The sequence below is a fragment of the Hemibagrus wyckioides genome, linkage group LG14, assembly GCF_019097595.1.
Source record: "Hemibagrus wyckioides isolate EC202008001 linkage group LG14, SWU_Hwy_1.0, whole genome shotgun sequence".
Taxonomy (NCBI): Eukaryota; Metazoa; Chordata; class Actinopteri; order Siluriformes; family Bagridae; genus Hemibagrus; species Hemibagrus wyckioides.
In genome coordinates, this window is record NC_080723.1 from 10,947,809 (window position 1) to 10,968,311 (window position 20,503).

At 42.7% G+C, this 20,503-nt stretch overlaps 1 protein-coding gene across 4 annotated transcripts in view; it reads right to left on the reverse strand.

Annotated features, from left to right (window-relative positions):
• Positions 1-20,503, reverse strand: part of plxnb2b (plexin b2b) — a 139,857-nt gene that overhangs the window by 40,348 nt on the left and 79,006 nt on the right. For all 4 annotated transcript variants that reach the window (XM_058407908.1, XM_058407909.1, XM_058407910.1 and 1 more), the window contains 4 exons: positions 3,334-4,481; positions 2,287-2,481; positions 1,299-1,424; positions 985-1,085 (listed from right to left, as the gene is read on the reverse strand). In XM_058407908.1, coding sequence (XP_058263891.1) covers positions 985-1,085; positions 1,299-1,424; positions 2,287-2,481; positions 3,334-4,479 — 1,568 coding nt within the window. In that variant the 5' untranslated portion in view covers positions 4,480-4,481. The remainder of the gene's footprint in view (positions 1-984; positions 1,086-1,298; positions 1,425-2,286; positions 2,482-3,333; positions 4,482-20,503) is intronic.

Here is a 20,503-nt window from a genome sequence, read left to right on the forward strand (position 1 = left end):
CTAAAGCAGACACCTTAGCTGGCTGGCTAGCTCAACGGTCGAACATAATTCAGCTTCACATCCGCAGAATCGATCAGTGAGAGAAGATTAAAGCAATAACAGCCATGCCAGTGCTGTATGCATAAGATTTTACAGTCTATAGTGTGTTGTTTTCACTACAACTTGTTATGGGAATTTATTGTTACAGACTGAAGGAGTGAAAAAGTCCTCAGTGAGCGACAGCACACATCTATCATCAAAATAACACGCTTTCAATTCGCTCTGTTCTTCAGTCTTACTTATTAAAAGATATATACAGTTTTACCAAACATGTGTCACAGCAGTTTTATATTTAAACAAATATGCATTTTTATTAAGAGAGGAAACTGGCGGATTAGATGAAGGATCACACTCAAGACCTCAGCAGTGTCTCTGTGAAAGTCCTGGGATTTGATCATGACCTTCAGCTGAACCACCAGAGCAGGCTTATTATTTCAAACTAGGTTTTTCATATTCAGTCATCTTTGTCTTTTTTATTAGAAAAAAAAATTCTGTAGCACTTATCCTACACAGGGTCACAGGAGCCTGGTGTCTGTCCCAGGGGACCTAGGGTACAAGGCAGGGGACAAACTGGAGGGGATACCAGTCCATCACAGGGCACAATCACACACCCAATCACACACTACAGACAATTTAGAGAAGCCAATCAACCTACATGGAGAGGAACCTGGAGGAAACCCTCAAAGCACAAGGAGAACTGTAAACTGCACACACACGGGACAAAGGCTGGAATCAAACCCCAGAGGTGTGAGGCAAGCAAGCTGCTCTATTAGAAGATACAGAGTATGCCCAGTATGATATGACTGTTAGATTTGAGTCTTGATCAGATCCACATCATCCCTTACCATCCATGTTTATCCACTTGGCTATTTTTCTAATTTACATTTAAGTCTTTGTATTAGATGTGACATTTAATCATGAACAGAGATGATCAATAAACCTCACCTGCCCTCCAGGACACACCAGCCACAATATGGGTCTTTCTGAGCCACACAGGCCTTGCAGTCAGTCTTCTGGTGGCACGACTGCACCGGCACCTTAGTGATCTATAAAAACAGATAAGAAAGAGTGAGAAAAGCAGACTAAGTTTAAGCTCTTTGTTTGGAAATCTTACCTGCTACATTAGTAGGCAGTGTACATAAAAAAAGACATTAGAGCACATTTCTGCAACATCAAACATTACCCACGGGCAAAGAAATGAACTCCTTCACAAACCCAAACACACTTAATGCCTTGATAAATGACTTCACTGCGGCCACCTTTTTCTCCGTGGTGATGTATATATGACTCTGGGTCTTGTCGAAGAAAAGATTCTTGTTCACGTGCTCGCCCATGGTGTCCCCAGGAACCCTGTTGTACACCTCTGGTTTGCTTGACAAATGAACCTGCGTGGGAGGAGAACAATAGACACGGAGCAGGTCGCAATTATACAGTGCAGCATGGGACAAGAGAAATCCGTCAACCTGTAGCCAAAACCCACACAGAGCGCCATGCGTGGTGTTTGAGACATACCTGACACAATGTCATCCTTAAACGAATAGTCTACGAGCTAGTTAATGACCAGAAACTCCATGATCCTGCTCAGAAAAATGCCAAAAATAGCCTCCTGTACTGCTCATTCTGAGTCGTGCCATCAGGATGGCTGGGCTGAGTGAAAGCAAGACACCACGTTTTTTCAATATAAGACTTCTCCCTCCTGTGTAATCTGACAGAGTTCCAAACCCTAATGAAGAATCCATGTAGGAGGCTTCTCTACATTACCGAAAGTAGCGGCTGAATGTGACGACTGACTCATGATCTAAAAACAATTCTCCTCCGTCTACAGTCACCGCCTGTCTCTGGGACGGGGACATGCAATGGAAGTCAATATCTTTTTATCCAAGACAACCTGAAGATGCCTCATATGCACCAGTTCAGATTTCTGGCATTGCACAATTATTGGAAAATATGTCCTGTTCCATGAAAGCAGATGATTTTGGCAGACAATTATTTCACCTTCTGCTGTATAAGAAAAAAGGAGTCCTTGGTTTGTACGGTTATATAAGAAAACCATCCTAAATTCTTCTTATATCTGGCATGTGTGAATGCTGCAAACGTTGTCACTTTTCTTTCCATTTTTACTTCTTATATAATCAGTTAACCTCCACACGCATTCAAACCCACAACATGTTTTCTAGCCAAGCAGCAACTCTAAGAGCACCATCGCTTCTAACTTTTTTTTTTCCGCTTCAGTACTGTAACACCTACCTTCAATACCTCTCCCATGGTGTTCCCTACAAAGGCAATAGTGTGGTCGTTTTCTACAGCGATAGCCACGGCAGTCAGATGACCTCGAGCCTGCTTGGTGAAGAACGGCTCTGCCTGCAGGGCGAACTCAGGCCTGCTGGCCAGCGGGGAGCGCAGGAACTCTGCTCCACACCGGTTTTGGTCCACGATTTCCTTCTACAATGGAATACAGATACGTTTAAAGGAAACCTCTGCTGAAAACCTGGAAAGGACAAGGACAATAGTTATATCTAGAAGAATAATTTAATATTCATATCTGGATCTGGATTTTGTTGCCTAAAACAGAAGGATTAACAATACTGTAAAAAAAAAAGAACATTGGAAGATCACTCAAGAGATTTTGTTCAGAGCTACAGCATAATACTGTCTAATAGATTTAGCTGCTTCTGTTCACGAAAACAATAAAACAAATTAGCAGCATTTAAGCTACTGAGCAGGCAGATACTAAGGAGTGTTTCATGCTAATGAACTCTCTTTGTCTGTATTGGAACTTTATGACTTTACTTGAGCTTCATATCTCCAACAACCATTTAGACCGACACTTTCGTTAGTCTGTGTCCAAGTGAAACAGTATTGATGTATTCACTGCTAAAGCACTTTTGTACGGCGCTCTGGATAAGGATGTCTGCCAAATGCCATAAATGTTCATGTAAATATCTGAAAACTTTCTTGCCTCCTCATGAAACATTACACTTGTGATGATTTTGGTTTTTGTGTTCTGCAGGATTCCAGTCCTGATGTGTTTAGACACCAGACAAACGTTTCTGATAAAAATTTGTATCCATTTAGAACACATTATCTATTTAATTTGTACACTTTTATATCTCTCATCATTACTGAAAAGTCACTTTAAATGTAAAGCACAAGTTCCAGGCAGAGCTATAGTAAGTCCTAATATATATGAAATAAATTCTAATGTTAAAATGCTCACTATGGACTAGCATTTAAGATGAGGCTGATAAACTCTGCACTATGAGACAGTCATTAACTTCTCATTGTAGTACTCACACTATGTCGATGTGCACAAGGATTTCCAGGACTGGATATGTAAGGGCTGTACACGGCTGGTCTTCCTCCGATCTTTCCGTATTCAGTGTAGCAGGCATTGAGGATGTCCTCCACCCTCTCGTTGATGCGCTTTAACGGATACATGCAAAGAGCCGAGTCCGTTGCATTCTCACCATCTGGAGTGGCCACTATAAAGAGTACTTTATCCCATACCGTGATGGTTCCGTATAAGCCAGAATCCAGCATGGCTCGAGCGAGCTCCTTTCCTGGGTTGTTCACATATGCAGCCTGAACTTTATTATAGTAGATGCCATTTGCACTGCAGTTCAGCTGCAGCTCGGTGTAGGAGTAATAACCTTCATCTTTCTCACACAGACGGGACAAGAACGTGAAGTTCTTGTTGTCAGTGCCGCCCTGAGTGCGCGAGAAGAGGAAATAGACAAAGCCGGAGTCTTTAAAGACAAAGCGGAATTGGTGCTGGTACTTGGGGGCGAAGGGTATGGCCTGGACGGCCGAGGCCTCCACGATGCTCTCGAACACAACCCACTCCTTATAGTTCTCCAGGATGCGTGTGGTGATGAGCTTGGGGTTGTCCTCCTGGCTGCCGTAGCCCTTCCCGACCAGAAAGACATTGAATGGCTTTTTTTCCGGGTCGTCCTTGAACTGGAACGTAGCCATGATCCCGACGACCGAAACACTGTCCTCGATGCTGGCTGCATACGTCCTCTCTCCCTTACTGTCACTGTAGTAGATCTGCTGATTCACATTGCTGAGGTTCAGCAGGGAGCAGATCCCTCTGTACACGCTCCCACAGGCGATCAGAGATCCGTTCGCAGAGTGAACCAGAAGGAGCTTGTTGACATTGTTCGTGTCTTTAAGGTCCGCAGACATGCACGTGGATGTGGACACTGGAGGCGTGCAGCTCCGAGCGTCTTTCTTAGGCCCCGTCTCGGCTTTAGCCTCCAGCTTCAGGGATGCGTCCAGCTGGTATATGGCGTTGACCGCACCCAGGTAGACTCGGCCCGTGGCAGGGTCCTGCACTACATTGTTGATGCGTGTGAGTGTGCTAAACTCCAAAACTGTCCCCTCACTGGAAAAGGAGGAGACACACACCAAGAGCAGGACTGTCTGCACCCAATCTCCCATCTCTGTAAACACAAACCAATGAAAGAAGTGCTATTAGGAGAGAAATAAAATCAGAAATTCGGGATGGTCCATTTGTGCTACGAGCTGAGATAAGAGATCCAAGATTTTGATGATTTAGAACATTAACATATATTACAGATATCAAGATATCTATCTAGATAGCCTAAGTTAAACATAAAGTAATAGTCTACAGTCTCTCCTCCCTCTCACTCTCTCTCTCTCTCTCTCTCTCTCACTCACACACACACACACACACACACTCTCTCTCTCTGGCTCTCAGAGGACATTAATCTTAGTTTGGTCACAGCTGCTCAAGCACAGTCAATCATCTGTTGCTTATCTCATTACAAATAAATGACAACAAGACAATCCAACTCACAGAGACACTCAAACACACAAACCCACACACCACTGAGAGGACACACACACACACACCCACCCTTTTAAGAAATCCACAGGTGCTGCAGTCAGTGCAATGTTATTAGTGGTGCCTTTGTTTTTTCATTCCAGTCACACAATTAAACCTACAGGCGTGCACACACACACACACACATACACACACACACACACACACACGTCAGACTGAAATCCTGATGAAACTCCCACATGGCTGAACATGGATGGATGTTATGTTACGTTAACCTGTCTTTCCCTGCAGCTCCCATCACGTGTGCAGCTCATTATCCATTCACCCCTAGGGCTCTGTTAATTTCAGCCACACACTCATTTCCATAAAAAGCTCCTGTCCCTCTATTGCCCCACTTTATTCGCCGATTTTTTTCCCCCTTTCTCCCCTTCTGAGAATGAAGCTCATTTATTTCAAATTCCATTTCTCCAGGTAAACGTGCTTGCCCTTTTTAATTCATACCCTTAAACAATTTGAAACAATGCAGAAGCGAGGGGGTCGGAGCAGCAATATAAACACGCAAATGTCGTTTATCCTCGATGCAGCAGTAAAATATTATATTTCCACGCTTTTTTTTTTTTGATTGGTCACTATGTACAACATTTCCGTTCATTTTACGGTCGTCTATACAGAAAGTCTGATGATCTCGACAGTCTCAGGTCCGATTGTAATACTCAGGAATCAAGGGATTATGTTTCCTTGCTGTCTTTCTGTCAAGGCCGCATTATGTGCAGTCACAAATTAGAAAAGACAGGTATTATTTCAGCTCGCACCTATAATCACACTTCATACCTGCTGTGTCACGAAAAGCTAAAAGATAGACAAGACAAGAATTGCTTGGGTCAGAGTTACTTACAGTGACACACAGGGATGTCAGCCCGGGATAAAGAATGTGTTAATTAGAACCTACACACGAATCTCAGGACACCAGAGAGTTTAAATTGAGCTTGACTTAAAACCATGACAACCAGATCGTGGACACGGTTCTGATCCTACCGATGGATCAGCGGCGACTGCATTTAACAATCACACACATGAGCCTTATGTTATCTGAGCAGTCTTACACTTCAGATTGGGTTACTGTAAAAAAAAGTACATGGCTTTTAACACGTTTTCCCCGAGGACAAGAAAGATAGAGTTTGCTCCTGTTTGGTTGTGTCCATGTTGCACTCCACAGTGGTGGTTAATATGAAGCTCATATGAAAGTAGACACTGAACTCTTTAAGAGTTCGTAGTGTTTCATAAGTATTTCTGTTGTTCCCTGTCCTACTAGGAGCGATATATTCCTAGCAACGTGCTAAAAAACGGCTAGTTTTTTCAACACAAACGTTGATATCTTCAAAGTAAATGATGATATCAAACCCATTTCTGCTCGCTGAGATGCTCCAAGTTTCATAAGTATTTCCGCCTTTTCCCTAGCCTACTAGGGACGATATATATTCATAGAAACATTCCATAAAAATAAAAAGTTTAGCTAGTTTTTTCCACACAAATCTTTGTATCTGTTGATATCAAACCCATTTCTGCTCTCTGAGATGCTCCAAGTGCTTGTTCATAAATTTGATCTACAACCACTAAAATTCTGTTTCTGGTATCCAGCAGAGGGAAAAACACACGTCTCACACTGAAAGCCAACAGAGTCCTGACTCATTTTATATCACACTCACCAGAACATCATTCATCTGTTTATACTGATAGATAATGTCCCATAAGTCCATTTCCATTCAACCGGCAGAACAGAACACCAGAGGGAACACATACAAAGGGTTAAGACATCACTGCTCTCTCGCTCTCTCTCTCTCTCTCTCTCTCACACACATACACACACACGCACACACACACACACACACACACACAGAGTGCGAAGGAGAAAACGTTTTGGCACATTCCAATGAGCTAAATAACAAAATGTAATCAATGACCAGAAGCTAATTGTCTGAGGGCTTGAATTGAGTGTCTGAGTGAAGATGAGCTAAACGCAGATTAAGCAGTGAATGAAACTGAAGTGACTCAATGAAGCTCAGCACTGATTGGACAAAACCTGCTAATTTCCATAAGTGAATCTTTTCTCCTTCTTTTTTTTTTTTTAAAGACTGCACGAATGAACTGAAGTGAGTCAGGTTTCTGTGTTGAACAATGTATTTTTCCCCTATACAATACACCACAATACACATAACACACCACTTCTTTGTTACAAAGACTGATAAAAGACAAAAAGGCTCTTGATTAAAACATGTACTGCTGAAGCTTACCCTGACTGAAACTTCAGGGAGAGAGAGAAAAAAAGGGAAAGTAAGAATGAGAGAGGGGGGGGGCAGAGGGTCAGAGAGAGAGGAACAGAGAGGGGGGGGGCAGACAGGGGGGGCACAGAGAGAGAGGGACAAAGAGACAGAGAGAGAGAGAGAAGGGACACAGAGCGAGAGAGAGAGAGAGGGACAAAGAGACAGAGAGAGAGAGTAAGAGAGGGAGAGAGAGGGACACAGAGAGTCAGACAGAGCGAGAGAGAGAGAGAGAGAGAGAGAGAGAGGGACAAAGAGACAGAGAGAGACTAAGAGAGGGAGAGAGAGGGACAGAGTCAGACAGAGTGAGAAAGAGAGAGAGAGAGAGAGAGAGAGAGAAAGAGAGAGGGAGGGACACTAAGAGACAGAGAGAAAGAAAGAGTGGGAGAGAGAGGGACAGAGTTAGACAGAGAGAGAGAGAGAGAGTCATTATTAGAGAGACAGAAACTCATCTCCACTCTGCGACTGTACTGAGGCTACTTCAAAGAATAATCTGCTTATTCATGCGCAGCACTCACTTCTCTCAACAAACTATCCTGCTATACAAATGTCTCTCAGATGTTGAGCTGGGGGGGGTCACCCAACGCTACCGAGAAGAAAAATCCTAAATGTTTCTCTCTTTTTTTCCTCTTGCACGGTGAAGCCCCCGAAAGCATTTCCACTCTTTTCATCTCTCCTTCACACTCTTAATCTCAGCGGCTGCAGCGTCATGCCATCAAACCGGGGAAGCAGTGGCACGACGACACGATGGAACAAGTGTCACACCGGAGCTTTACGCTTTCCAATCAGAATCCAGTGACACTGAGCCGTGTCAGTCGCATTCCTCATTTCTCAACCAGCAGCAGGTGTGTGACGCTATGATGGAAAAATCTGGGATTTGGAGATTCTGGTATTGTACATGGTTTTGGAGAAACAGCCTTTGATTTAAACGGAGTTAAACTTCATGACATAAAAGTAGAACTAAAAAAACAATAGGTGTTTTAATAAAGTTGAGTGTAGATTCTGTCAGATTTATGTGTGTATGTTTAACGAATATCAAACACCAGTGAAGTACAAACCCCACGCCAGCCACAGCTCATTTGCATTTAGCGACGCCCACAATTCTCCATAAAAGGTCATTCTCACAGAGAGCTAAACGTGCAAAATGACAACAAAATGAAATTTCTCAAAAAGTTATTATTTTAACTCTTATTTTTGTCTACGTTAATAAAAGCCAAGCTGAAGACAAACGACAGAAAAGTGTGAGGTTTAACATCAAAAGCAAGACTATCTACACTCAACCCAGGTGATCATGAAGACCAGAAACTGCTGTGTTGAATTGTATTAAGCGTGTCTGAGACTGTTGTCCAGACGTCTCTCCATCCTGTCTTATGCTGTGCTGGAAAAACAGGACCGCATGTGGCGTAAAGAAGACTGATGTATTCAGTGAGGAGCTGATGTTGGGACACGAGGGACTTATAAAATACATCACACACTGAGACCGAGACGTACCTGATCGCTCACTTATCATTCACTTAATCCTAGAGCTGGATTTTCCCTCTGCTGGATACCAGAAACAGAATTTTAGTGGTTGAAGATAAATCTGAGCTGCTTTTTAGATGAACAAGCACTTGGAGCATCTCAGAGAGCAGAAATGTGTTTGATATCATCATTTACTTTGAAGATACAAACATTTGTGGGGAAGAAACTAGCCGTTTGGGTTTTTTTTAGCACATTGTATGAATATATTGCCCCTAGAAGGCTAGAGAAAAACAGAAATGCTTATGAAACACTACGAAGTCTTAAAATCCTGAGTGTCTACTTTCATATGAGCTTCATATTAACCACCACTGAGGAGTGGAACATGACAAAGACATTCAATCATCAACATGGACACAACCAAACAGGAGCAAACTCTATTGTTTAGCCTCTGGAGGAAAAAAAAGAGTTAATTTAATGATTTGTTTTATTTTAATTTCACAATTAACATTTTCCCCCTATATATTTAATATTCCCCGAATTAATGCCGTTGGTAAGAAAAGACTGGGTTTTTACAAACATTTCATTAAAATTGTGTGTGTAAATGAAATAAACAAAAGTGTTTAAACTTTACAGTGTAAACAAATAAAATATAAAATTATGTAAACTGTAAACGCTCTATTTTATGATTTGAGGCTGATCAGTGGAGATTTCTATTAGTGAGTCTCCTTCTATGTAAATTTTTATAATCTCCGGAGCTCCCGTAGGACACAAACAGGATTTTCATGAATACCAAATTTCTTGTGTAAATGCCCCTATGACCAATTTACGAATACATTCATTCATATCCAGCTTGAGAAATGAGACCCGGAAAGTGTCAGAAAACTCTGGTGAAGTGAATTGAAGTGAAGTGAAGTGAAGTGAAAACCGAACACTAACACAAGGCATGAATTCGGGGGTGAATTGGAACAAATCATGGAGCGAATCAGAGCTTTGTCTAAAACGTAGTTTAGTATTTGGCGCAGATAAAAAAAAACAAATCTGATTTAGGCTGTGCGTGATTTAAAAATCAGGATCGGTTGCAGGGCTTAATAATGAAATTGAAATTTTGATTTAAATATAGGATCAGCGAATTAACTTGAAATGAACACTGCGGCAAAAAAAAGATGGAGATAATGAAAGAAGCTAATAGCTAATGAGCCAGGCACATCTGTACTGGTGCTGCCAGAAAGCTCATGCTGCTAAATTATAATTGTTCGGTAGAACAGGAGGCCTTGCTGGAGGAGAAAGATGAGAGAGAGAGAGAGAGAGAGAGAGAGAGAGATGAAAAAAATGAAGGAAAGACTTGTGTGTTGTTTGCTAGCATTAGTCAGATTCTATATCAATGAAAGATCAGGAGTCATTAACACTTGTTGAGAGAAAGAGGAACCCAGTGATAGACTCATTAGTACATGCTTCTGTCTTTTACTGCTTTTCCATAAAAAAAAAAAAACCATCAGTAATATCAGTGCAGACATCAGCACTTTAACTCCACCAACCATAACTATACATCAGCGGCTCTGAGCTGCATGTCCACACTTCTCTAGATTGCTTTATAAAGAAAAATCTCTTCAAGCCCAGCATCCATGGGGACTCTATATAAGCCTGTCTGAAGTGCAAGGCCTCAAAAGGTAAGGCCGAGTCGGATGATGTGTAGTAATGTGTGTGTGTGTGGGCATGTGAGAGGACTTAAATGTGCCTCTGGAGGTCAGCGAACAGTCTGATCGGTTACGCATCTCTCAGCGAGAAGAGGCAGATCAGGACTTGCCCTGCGGTTGACTCGCATGAAAAAGTCCAGACCTATCAGCACTGTGGAGGCAAAACTCTGACAGTGGTATGTGGAGCCACAGCTGAGGCATTACAATGGAAATGAGCTCCCAGGCCTCTGCTTCTGTCAGCTTCAAGGTAGAGTGAGATACAAACAGCAAACTCAAACTCGCACCCTCTGAGGATTGAGGCGAGGAAAAAAAAACGGCTTGCGAATTTGTAAAAAACGGATAATGGTTAATGTAGAGAGCAGGAAATCATTTCATATTCATGGACGTGCTGTGTACAAGTGTAATGGATGCTTTTTCCGCTGGCCGCTTTCGCATTTAGATGCTGCTTTCAACCTTGCTGATTGCCATCTTCCTAATAACAGCTGAGGACTTCATATTACACTGTCAAATACACACACACACACACACAAGTGAGAGCTATTAAATTATCTTTAGTTTTAAACCATTGGCCGTGGGGTGAAGGAGAAAGGGGATCATTTGCCGAGTGCCAATTTCTCCATCTGATTGATTATCTCTATCAGTCATGTTTTGGTAGACGGCTAATGGCTGATAAATTGTGAAAGTGTGAGATGACGGAGAGGCTGAACGGCACACGAGGACAGGGCAGCAGCGACAACTACTTAACAGATGCTATAAAGATAATGAGCACCTTGTTATTTGTAGACGACAAAAAGCAGGAATTAAACTCTTTCACTGGTGACCAAACTGACTCGCTTTGCTGACCGGGAGAGAGAGAGAGAGGGAGAGAGAAAGAGAGAAAGAGGGAGAGGGTGTGTGAGAGAGAGAGAGAGAGAAATGGTTTCAGAGATAGTTTGGAGAAGCTTGCGAGACAACAGCAATCCAATTTCCATATGAACAATTACCCCAGTGTCGGGACTGGCACTTCATTTATTTCAATTTGACTGAGTGAGTTGGGAGGGTGGGGTGCGGTTGGCGTTAGGAGGGAGGGTTAGGGATGGGTGAGCAGCTCACCACGGCAACCGGGCCAGCATCAAGCCAGCTGCTACCCATGCACACTTCCCCTAGAGAGGCCACTCACATGCAAGTGCACTTCCTTCTACAGAATCATACATGCACAAGCATCTCAGCTGCATTTCCTCGTATTTTCAGCACACTAACACGGGTGTGTATCAGGAGGCGAGGTGTGTAATGATGTGTGGGTGCTCCGGAACGCGTGTATATCCATCACCACACTGTGTGTGTGTGTTTCCTGTGCCAGGCCCATCATTTCTACCTAGACTTCCTACCTCATGGCAGAGTTTATTCATTACTGCTGGATTTGCCTGCCCATTTGTCTGTTTATAGGCCCAACACTCCTTCCATATTCGCACACTGTGGAACAGCTGTGAAGTGAAGCGTAACACACGTGTGTACTCGCAGCTCTGCGTGCTTAGATCAGCTTCTGCGCATGCTGATCGTCTACATCCTGGATGAGCTTGCTCTTGAGGCACTCTAGAGTGTCTCTGTTATTTTTGTTTATGTGTGAGGGACATGTGCAATCTAGAGCTACATCTGCTCCAGGAAAAGCCTGATTAAACACCGGGAGCACACAGGGGTACCAAAATTCCCTGCTTCTCCTCTCCGGCACTCCTTAACACTTCCTCATGCTCTCCATACAATTAAGAAGTCATGGAAGAAATCTATTACACACCTTACTGGCTTTAATGATTGCACTCGGCGCTCATGAGAAGCAATGAGCCGTGTGGTAATACAGTAGCGTTTTACTGCTTTGTCACCACAGATTCAAGGGGAATACTGATCCACTTCTGATGAAACGCTGCTTTCAAAAGCCTGCACTTATCTTCAGCCTCGCCGTCCTGCCTTCCGGGGGCCGAGAACAATACTCATGCTCTGCTGCTTAAAAGCCTAACGATTATAATCTCTGATTCTCTTTGCTTGCTTTATGATTACACTTGCTTTTAAAATGTGCATATGCAAGATGGCCGCCGTGTGTTTCCTGCTTTCATTTGACAAGTGGATTGTGCTCGTGTAAATAAATTAATTAATTAAAAAAATGATGCAACATGTGTATGCTTTAGTATCATAACAGACAAGGAGATGCGAGTGCGAACTAACGTGACTGTGTTTCTCGTCTCTTCTTATCTACATTAGCATCACTTCTGCTTTTCTGCCATTTTCTTCAACATGTTGTGTACACACTCATATCCTCTTCAACCTCTGTCTGAATTGTTCGGAAAAATCAGAGCGAGCTGGAGAAGAAGTGGCTGAAGATGTGTTTTGTGATGCTGGTTTTAGCCAACACGTGCCCCCTAGTGGAAAAAGTCATTGATGTATAAAAGGTACGCAGGTGAGTTTAGTTCTTTTTACACTTGAAATATTTCCTGTGTGAGCATAAACTCAGCTCTAAACACACTCCTGGGTTGTGTAGTTTGATGTTTTATACTGTACGTTCCTAAACCCCAGATTAATCTTTCACTTATTTTCATATTTCTGCCATCAACAACCCTGATTGGATAAATACGTCGAGCGGCCATTTTAGATAATGGCTTTCACATCAGTGAGAAAAATTGGCTTGACGCTTGGCTGATCATTAAGAATTGAGACTGTAATAAAAAAAAAGGACAAATCAGACAAGTCTTTCACAGCTTTCTTATCTTTTTTTGTTCTTTTTTGTGTTAAGGTTGTCGTGTAATTGATCAGACGTTTGGTTGATTCTTCTAATTTTTTATTCAGTTTCTAAAATACTCTTCTTATTATTTCTGACTGTCACGCAGTTTGTCCTGTAAAAATAAAACTCTTCACTCCAGTTTTCTGTCACCACTTGACATTATTTTTTAAACTTTTCCCTCAAATGCTGCAGATACTGTTTACACAACACAATGTTTCTGTGGCTGTTCAAACCGTGCAATGTGGTTATAACACTGCGAAGGCTTCAGAGCAAAATTTCATAATCCTGCGTAAAAATCAGCCTCTAACCCTGCTTCTACATTACAGTGTGAAACGTTCCTCTAGCCGGGAGTAAAAGAGGGGTTTAGAACACCAAAAAAAGAGCATGTAAGAGCAAGCTTTAATGTGAACAATGCAACTTGCATAGAAAATGTGCAAAAGGTCCGCTCAGGGATGGACAAAGCTTCAGCTCACAGGAGAGTGATGGCAACTCTATAGTGATGAAAATTTCATCTGCGACTGTTTTAGTGCTGCAGAAATTCCCACCAAACCTGAATCTTCTTCTACATTAACATGTCAGCTATGATATACTTAGCATTTCTTTCTGATTCCAGAAGGCTATCAAAAGTCTTAACTGTGTTGGGATTAAGCCACGTGTCTGTCCTGCCACATCTATCACGCTTCAGTGTGTCCAGCGGCCCAGAGCCCCAGAGCTGACAGCCGTTTGTGTAATAGCTAAACAAACACCATTATCCGGGTGTGATGGAGCCAGAGGAGCTGCTTGGACTCCGGCACTTGGATAATTCCTGCGGCCCCCATCTAAGCTAATGAGGGCTTTATCCAGCTGAGAGAGAAAGAGAGAGAAAGAGAGAGAGACAGAGAGGGAGAGAGAGAATGGGGGGAAATGGCCAGAGCAGAGCAACAGTGCTTCAAGAACACGGAAAAAACTCAACACACATCCCTCTACAGTCTGTTAAGAGAGACTGAAAACTAATGAGGCAAGCAAAAACATTGTTGTCTGGCTAAGATATTCGCCCAGTGTGGCAGGTGGTTCATTCGAAGTAACATGCATTCAGATACACTCATCTTTTCTCTCTCTCTCTCTCTCTCTCTCTCGTTAAAGCATGGTACAGAGAAGAGACACTCATTGAGAGAGGACTAGCGGGTGATTAGGTCCACTGAGACAGCGCTGACCTTTTTCCTCAAGATCAACATGCATACGTCTGCTATTTTTTATGTCAGTGCAGAAGCCAGCCATCGTTTGAACACCACCAGCCTCCATGAAATGTCACAGTTGTAAATGAGCAGGAAAGTCATCAGGCATTCCGCACAGGCCCTCGCGACTGTCCCTCGTCCACACGCTCGATTCCCTGCCCTCAGCATTTCTCCGCTCGCACGCCGGTGCTCTACGCTAACAAAAGCGCCTTCCGCGACAAAGGGGTCAGACTCGCTGAAGTTTGTTGCGCTTCTGCAACATCAGTGATATTGCGGCGTTTCTCTTATGCTGCAATCATTGCTGTGTCACACCGTTCGTTTAGGCCAGCAATTTGTACAAGCGCATTTATCTTCACTGCACCTGCTCCATACTTTTTTGCTGGAAAGCAGGAATTGGAGTGCGACCACATGGGCTGGGGTGATAATCTATTCAATAAAAAAAATGCTTCACAATCCAAATTCCATACAAGAAATAAGTGTAATTGGAGTGACATTTGATCCTCAGTTGTATATAAATATATATTTATTTTTGCCGTAGTTGTTGTGTCAGTGCGCAGGTACAAGGCCTGTTCTCTCCACTTCACTTCACTATCTTTCTCCCCAGCCCCTTCTCTCAGCAGAGCACCCGAGCGATACAGGTGTCTGACATGCAGACAGGTAGATTAATTAAGTTTGAAATCTGCAAGGAGATCACTGAGCGGTCACTCAAGCTGACAGAACTCTGGAACCAGACGCCATTTCTGAGCTAAAGCCCCGGTGCTCCTTATACACCGCCTTATTACTGTCTCTTCCAGCAGCACACTGTTACTAAGAAGAACGGTTCATTAGATGGTTTTATATAAGCCAGAGTGCCAGGCTTCATGCTGCTGTTGGTATTGTGGTCATGTACAGACTGTAATCCTTAAAAAAAATAAAATAGACCATGGTATTAGCGAAACATTGAAAGCTGGGAGGTATTTTCTATCGCCTCAGGATATCTACTTGTCTGCTTGGACTCAGGGCTTAGGCTATTATCAGCAGCTCTTACTAACCACCCACTTGCATGGCATATGGCAAAGTGGCAGCCAGAGAGTGAAGGGAAATTAGCCTTCTGATAAAATCACAACCTGTCTTTTTCCATCTCCAAACCCCAGATGTAATTCTAAAGTTAAATGTGTGGGGGTGCAGACGGGGTGCAGGTGGATATTAGAGCACATATCACACATGCACGTACATCTACTTATATGTGTACGTATACGCCGTCTCCCTCGGTGGCTGCACTTTCATGCCTCGTGTACAAGGTGACATTTTGTCACGGCTTAGACAGGCATGGATGACATCAAAGCCAGGCTTTTGTTGGCACCATTTTGCTAGCATCTCTCGCCCACTGCCATTCCTCACAGCCCGGCTCAGATAGCGGAACAGGCTGCCAGTCCCTCTCTCATTCCAAAATCTTTATCTCGGCAGCCTTCTGTTGATAATTACACCCGCTCCCGGCAGGCTCGGCTGGGCTGTGGTGCGCACATCGGCCCCGATTTAACACTTGCACCATCAGCACTGAGATCCAAGGTCAGGCTCTGTCCAATTCCATTTTCTGACTCTATTGCATTGCTGCTTTAGAAGCAGGCAGGTGCTGTACCCTGTGCAATACTAGCTTTATATGCGCGCACACACACACACACACACACACACAAACACACACACACGTGCACTTTCAATTCTACAAGGCAGGCCTGAATGGAAATTGCTGATTCAATCCTGAATCAAACCTAGCACCTGAAATTCCTCATGGAATTGAGTCTTGAGCTTCAGCTCTCTGCATCCTGCTCGCTTGGTCTGTCCATTTGACGTCCATCTTGGCAAAGCTACCAAATCTCCTATCTGCTTAAACAGGGTTAAAGCTGTGTACCTGAAACTGATGGACGAGACGAGACAGATTAAAAAGGAAGAAACAGAGCAGATAATAATCATAGATACTACAGGGTCTTATACATATTGTTGAATTCTGGACAAAAGCCAAAAATGTCAAAAGCTCAGGTTCTGACCTGCTAATATTATACACTGACATCTCCGCTTTAGCAAATGGAAATGATTTTATTTGGAATACATTCTAACCTTGCTTTGGCTGCCTGCCTTCCTGCAAAGACTGTTGGGAAAAGAGTCAGTTTAACACTGTGTTAACAAACACAGTGGTTCATGTAGTCAATCTGCCTAAAAACCTCTAAAACCTTAACTAGTTGGGGTTTTTTTTTTCTCACAATTTGATCAAGCTGTTGGATAGTTACAGTGATAATATCAGGTAACATCATGACAACATCAAATAATTATCATGAAGACAAATAATTCAAATGTTAATCAGGTAGCAGACACGTTTATGAGATGATTAAGTGACCTAATTAAGAGATTAATAACAAGAAAGGTGAACATTAACTCAAGCTGTTGAACTGTATTGGGCTGATTAAAGGCATGGATATACAGAAGTTCCTAATAAAGTGGACAGTGAGAGTGTATTATACTGGGCTAAAATCTATCGACAATTAAGCTATCAGGGTTGACCAATATCCTGAGGTGTCAATGATCAATGGTATGAAAAAAAAAATAAAACAAAGCAATCATTATCATTAATGTTGCCATTATCATCATCTATAATTTGCATTTGGATTATGTAAAAATTTAAATAATGTAAATAACAATGAAGCAAATTACCACACACACGTTGCGCGCACTTTGATTACACACCGTGTTTCTCCTCCAAATTCTCCTCCAGTTTCGGGTAAAAATGATGATAGAGTAAATAATAAGGGCTCTGCTTCATTACACCTGCGACTGGGTGTGTAATGTGACTGCTGATGATACGTTACGATAATGTCACTGAAACGGGGGGAGAAAAGTCCATATTAAAGTCATGTGCAGGGGGCGTGTCACTCTGTAGAACCACCTGCAAGACTGTTACTGACTGACTGCATGAATCTAGAGCGCTGGGCTTGTTGGACTGTAAACATTAAAAAAATAATAATCATCCAGTTTAAAACACATTCTGTAACTGCGGATGTGGATTGCTGAAAATCAGTGATGTGAGGTGATTCAGATAGGAAAAAAGCCTACAGTCTACAATAACTTAAATAATCACTCTTTAAAGGAACAGGAATCTGAGGCTATCAAGAAACCGGACAGCAGAAGATAGGAAATGTATATATACATACATATATATATGTATACACACACACATGGCCTTTTCCTATCTTCTTCTGTCCGGTTTCTTGATAGCCTCAGATTCCTGTTCCTGCCTGATGGAAGAGGAACCTGATGTACCTGAGGAACCACCTCGATGTGTTGTGCATGCTGAGATGTTTTTTAGGTCACCGTGGCTGTAAAGAGTGATTATTTGAGTTACTGTAGACTTCCTGTCAGCTCTGGTCATTCTCTTCTCAAAAAGGTGTTTCAGGCTGCAGGATGCTTTTTGTTTAGATTAAATTATAAATAAGGTAAGCAGAACATTTCCTGCTGAAGTCTCAACCACCCACACAATTGGCTCTTTTCCCTAAGGGGCGGGGCTCACCACGTTCACAGTCATGTGCTAACACGTTCATATGTTACGAATGTACACCCTGAAGGCAGAGAACCAAGGCGAGACTCCTTAGAGAACGAGAAAAAAACAAACTTGGACTCCACCATCAACACGAAACATCCTCGGAACATCTGTACTGCAGTGAGTTCAACGAGTCTGCAAATGAGAGTGTATGCTAATGTAATTTCACTGCGCATCACCCTTCTTCGTTCTGCACATGAACGATTAATACCCAAAGCCGTCTTTACCCCATCATCAATTAGCATACGCTAGATCTTGTTACAAGATGAATGTGTTTCCTATCAGGGAGTAATTGCTGCTTGATTCCAGAGAGAACATCTCCGAGTCCTGTATCGCCAGAGCTTCAAGAGGAAAACCCAGAGATCATTTCGCAGCTGCTCTAGGTGTTTGGTTGTGGTTCTGCATGAGGGCCCAAGCTTGAGAGTGTGAGAAAATGCAGCATATGGGGTTCTCCTTAGATTTCTCTGGATATTGATGGTTGTGGGACATGTTTCTAGTTAGAGACTCAGCTATGGTCTAATTAACTGCAATAAGGGAATGTTAGCTTACAACAACAAGGATACAAAAATACACAGAGAGAGAGAGAGAGAGAGAGAGAGAGAGAGATTTTACTCATCACTGCCACTGTGTCCCATCATGTAGCTGAGTGGACCGAGATGTCCAGCCTGTAACTGGAGTAATAGAGAGATTTCCTCTCTCAGTGCTGATTTATTTAAGGCTTAATGCTGGGAGGGGTTTAGTAAAAGTAGCCGTCTTCTCCTTAAGAACAAAGCGGTGTAAAGAAGCGAGGGTGTGTCTTAGATATGAAACTTTAATGTGTGCGCAGGGGAAACAAGACGGATGCTTCGGCAGGGGTTTAGCGTGAACTCCCGGGGGAAACGGCGTTAACTCAGATAAGCGAAGATCACACTGCATCCTCTGGAGCTTCAAAGCGTTCTACAACTTGCACTTTGTAGGTCCTCTTTTTGTGTACTTTTTTTTTTCTCTCTTCACAAAATGCAGTATGTAGCATGATGAAGGATCTTTACAGGTGATTAAATCCCTAATTGCTACAGCTAAATACATGGCTTTCATGGGCCATGCTATATCATTTTAATTATCACTCTTGAGCCTAATTAGTTATATCCGTATAACCAGAGGCAAACACACAGCCAATTAGAGCAAAATCAAAGCTCGAACACCCACTCGGCACCGGGCTTTTGTTGAAAGCATGTACATAATAATAATAAGCAACTAACAGGTTTGCGATTACGAGGAGACATCATCAACATCATACAGGATAAGGCAATAATTCTTGTTTGATTATAGGACTGATGATGATGATGATGAAGGGTATTATATCAATCACTGGATGTATTCTGCTTTTCTGGGCTCAGTGTGTGAGGAGAACTAAAGAACTGCAAGAGTCATTTTATCTGCTTAACCGGTGCACACACACACAAACACACACACACACAAACAGATCGACTTCAGCACAATGTCCTGAGCAAACAATCCGAACTGGCACACTGTAGCACAAAACTTCCCAATTATAAGAATGAAAAATGATGCAGACGCACAAAAGCTTCGATCTCCAATAACGCAGTAATCTCGTGACCTACATGTCTGAGGATTTACAGCTCCAGGCCTTTTCAGTCTCTGTGCTACACATAAGGCTCACACACTACAAAAGCCAACAATAATAAACTATATATATAGCTCTTATATAAATATACCTTTATAAGGCATGCACATCAACCCTCAGTGGCTTTCTATCATTCATCACGAACTCAGGAGGATTTTTAGCACCATCAATCTTCTGGATTTCTTAACAATAGATTTTTAAGCATAATACTGAAATACTATCAATTATACTTGTTGGCTTTTAAAAAAAAAAAAAAAAAAAAATACAGCCCTAAAATAAAAAATGGGTCACAGTCAGTGAGTGAAAAAAACAGAAGAGTGTCTGTTTCTGTGAGAGCTACAGCTTAAAATAACAAAAGCAGCATTTTTTGACTCACAGCCAGGTCACTGCCTTAACAGAGGATTGTGTCTTGGCCGCTGTGATGCCATTTGTAAGGCAATTTTCTCACTGATGAGAGCATCTGCGCAGTGACCGCATCGCTAGCAAGTGCCTACCTGAATCGCAAGCAGCTATTTAAGTGCTGTGTTAAAAGACAGAAGTCTCTTTCCAAACCAGCATCTGCTCATCTGCTGCTACGTGTCGTGGTCTTACAAATTCATTGCAGATTAGTTAAAGGAACCGCGGGTCCTCCACTGATTCTCTCCGGGTGGCGTTACAATGAATTTCATCGCCCGTAGCTAGCGGTGAGCGTGAGTGTGTTTACTTCATCTGAGTGAGACACAGTACAATGGGGGATTCCACTCCAAGCTCTGCCAATGTTCTCCCAACTTTATTCAAATCAACATCCCTTTTTACGCACAGCTGCGGCGAGCCACTTCTCCAGAGATCCTTCACAACAAGAACGCTGCATTTCCGACCTGCCATTCATAATTCAGCCGTGCAAAGCTGCTTCCCACACAAGACTCACGTTACGGAGGGGGAACGATTCCACCGAGTGCAGACGGAAAGCAGGACTCTGATCCTCTGCAGAAGCCTCGTGTGGAAACGTTACACAGCTCCTCAATCCGACTTCCCACAGCGACCTGGAGA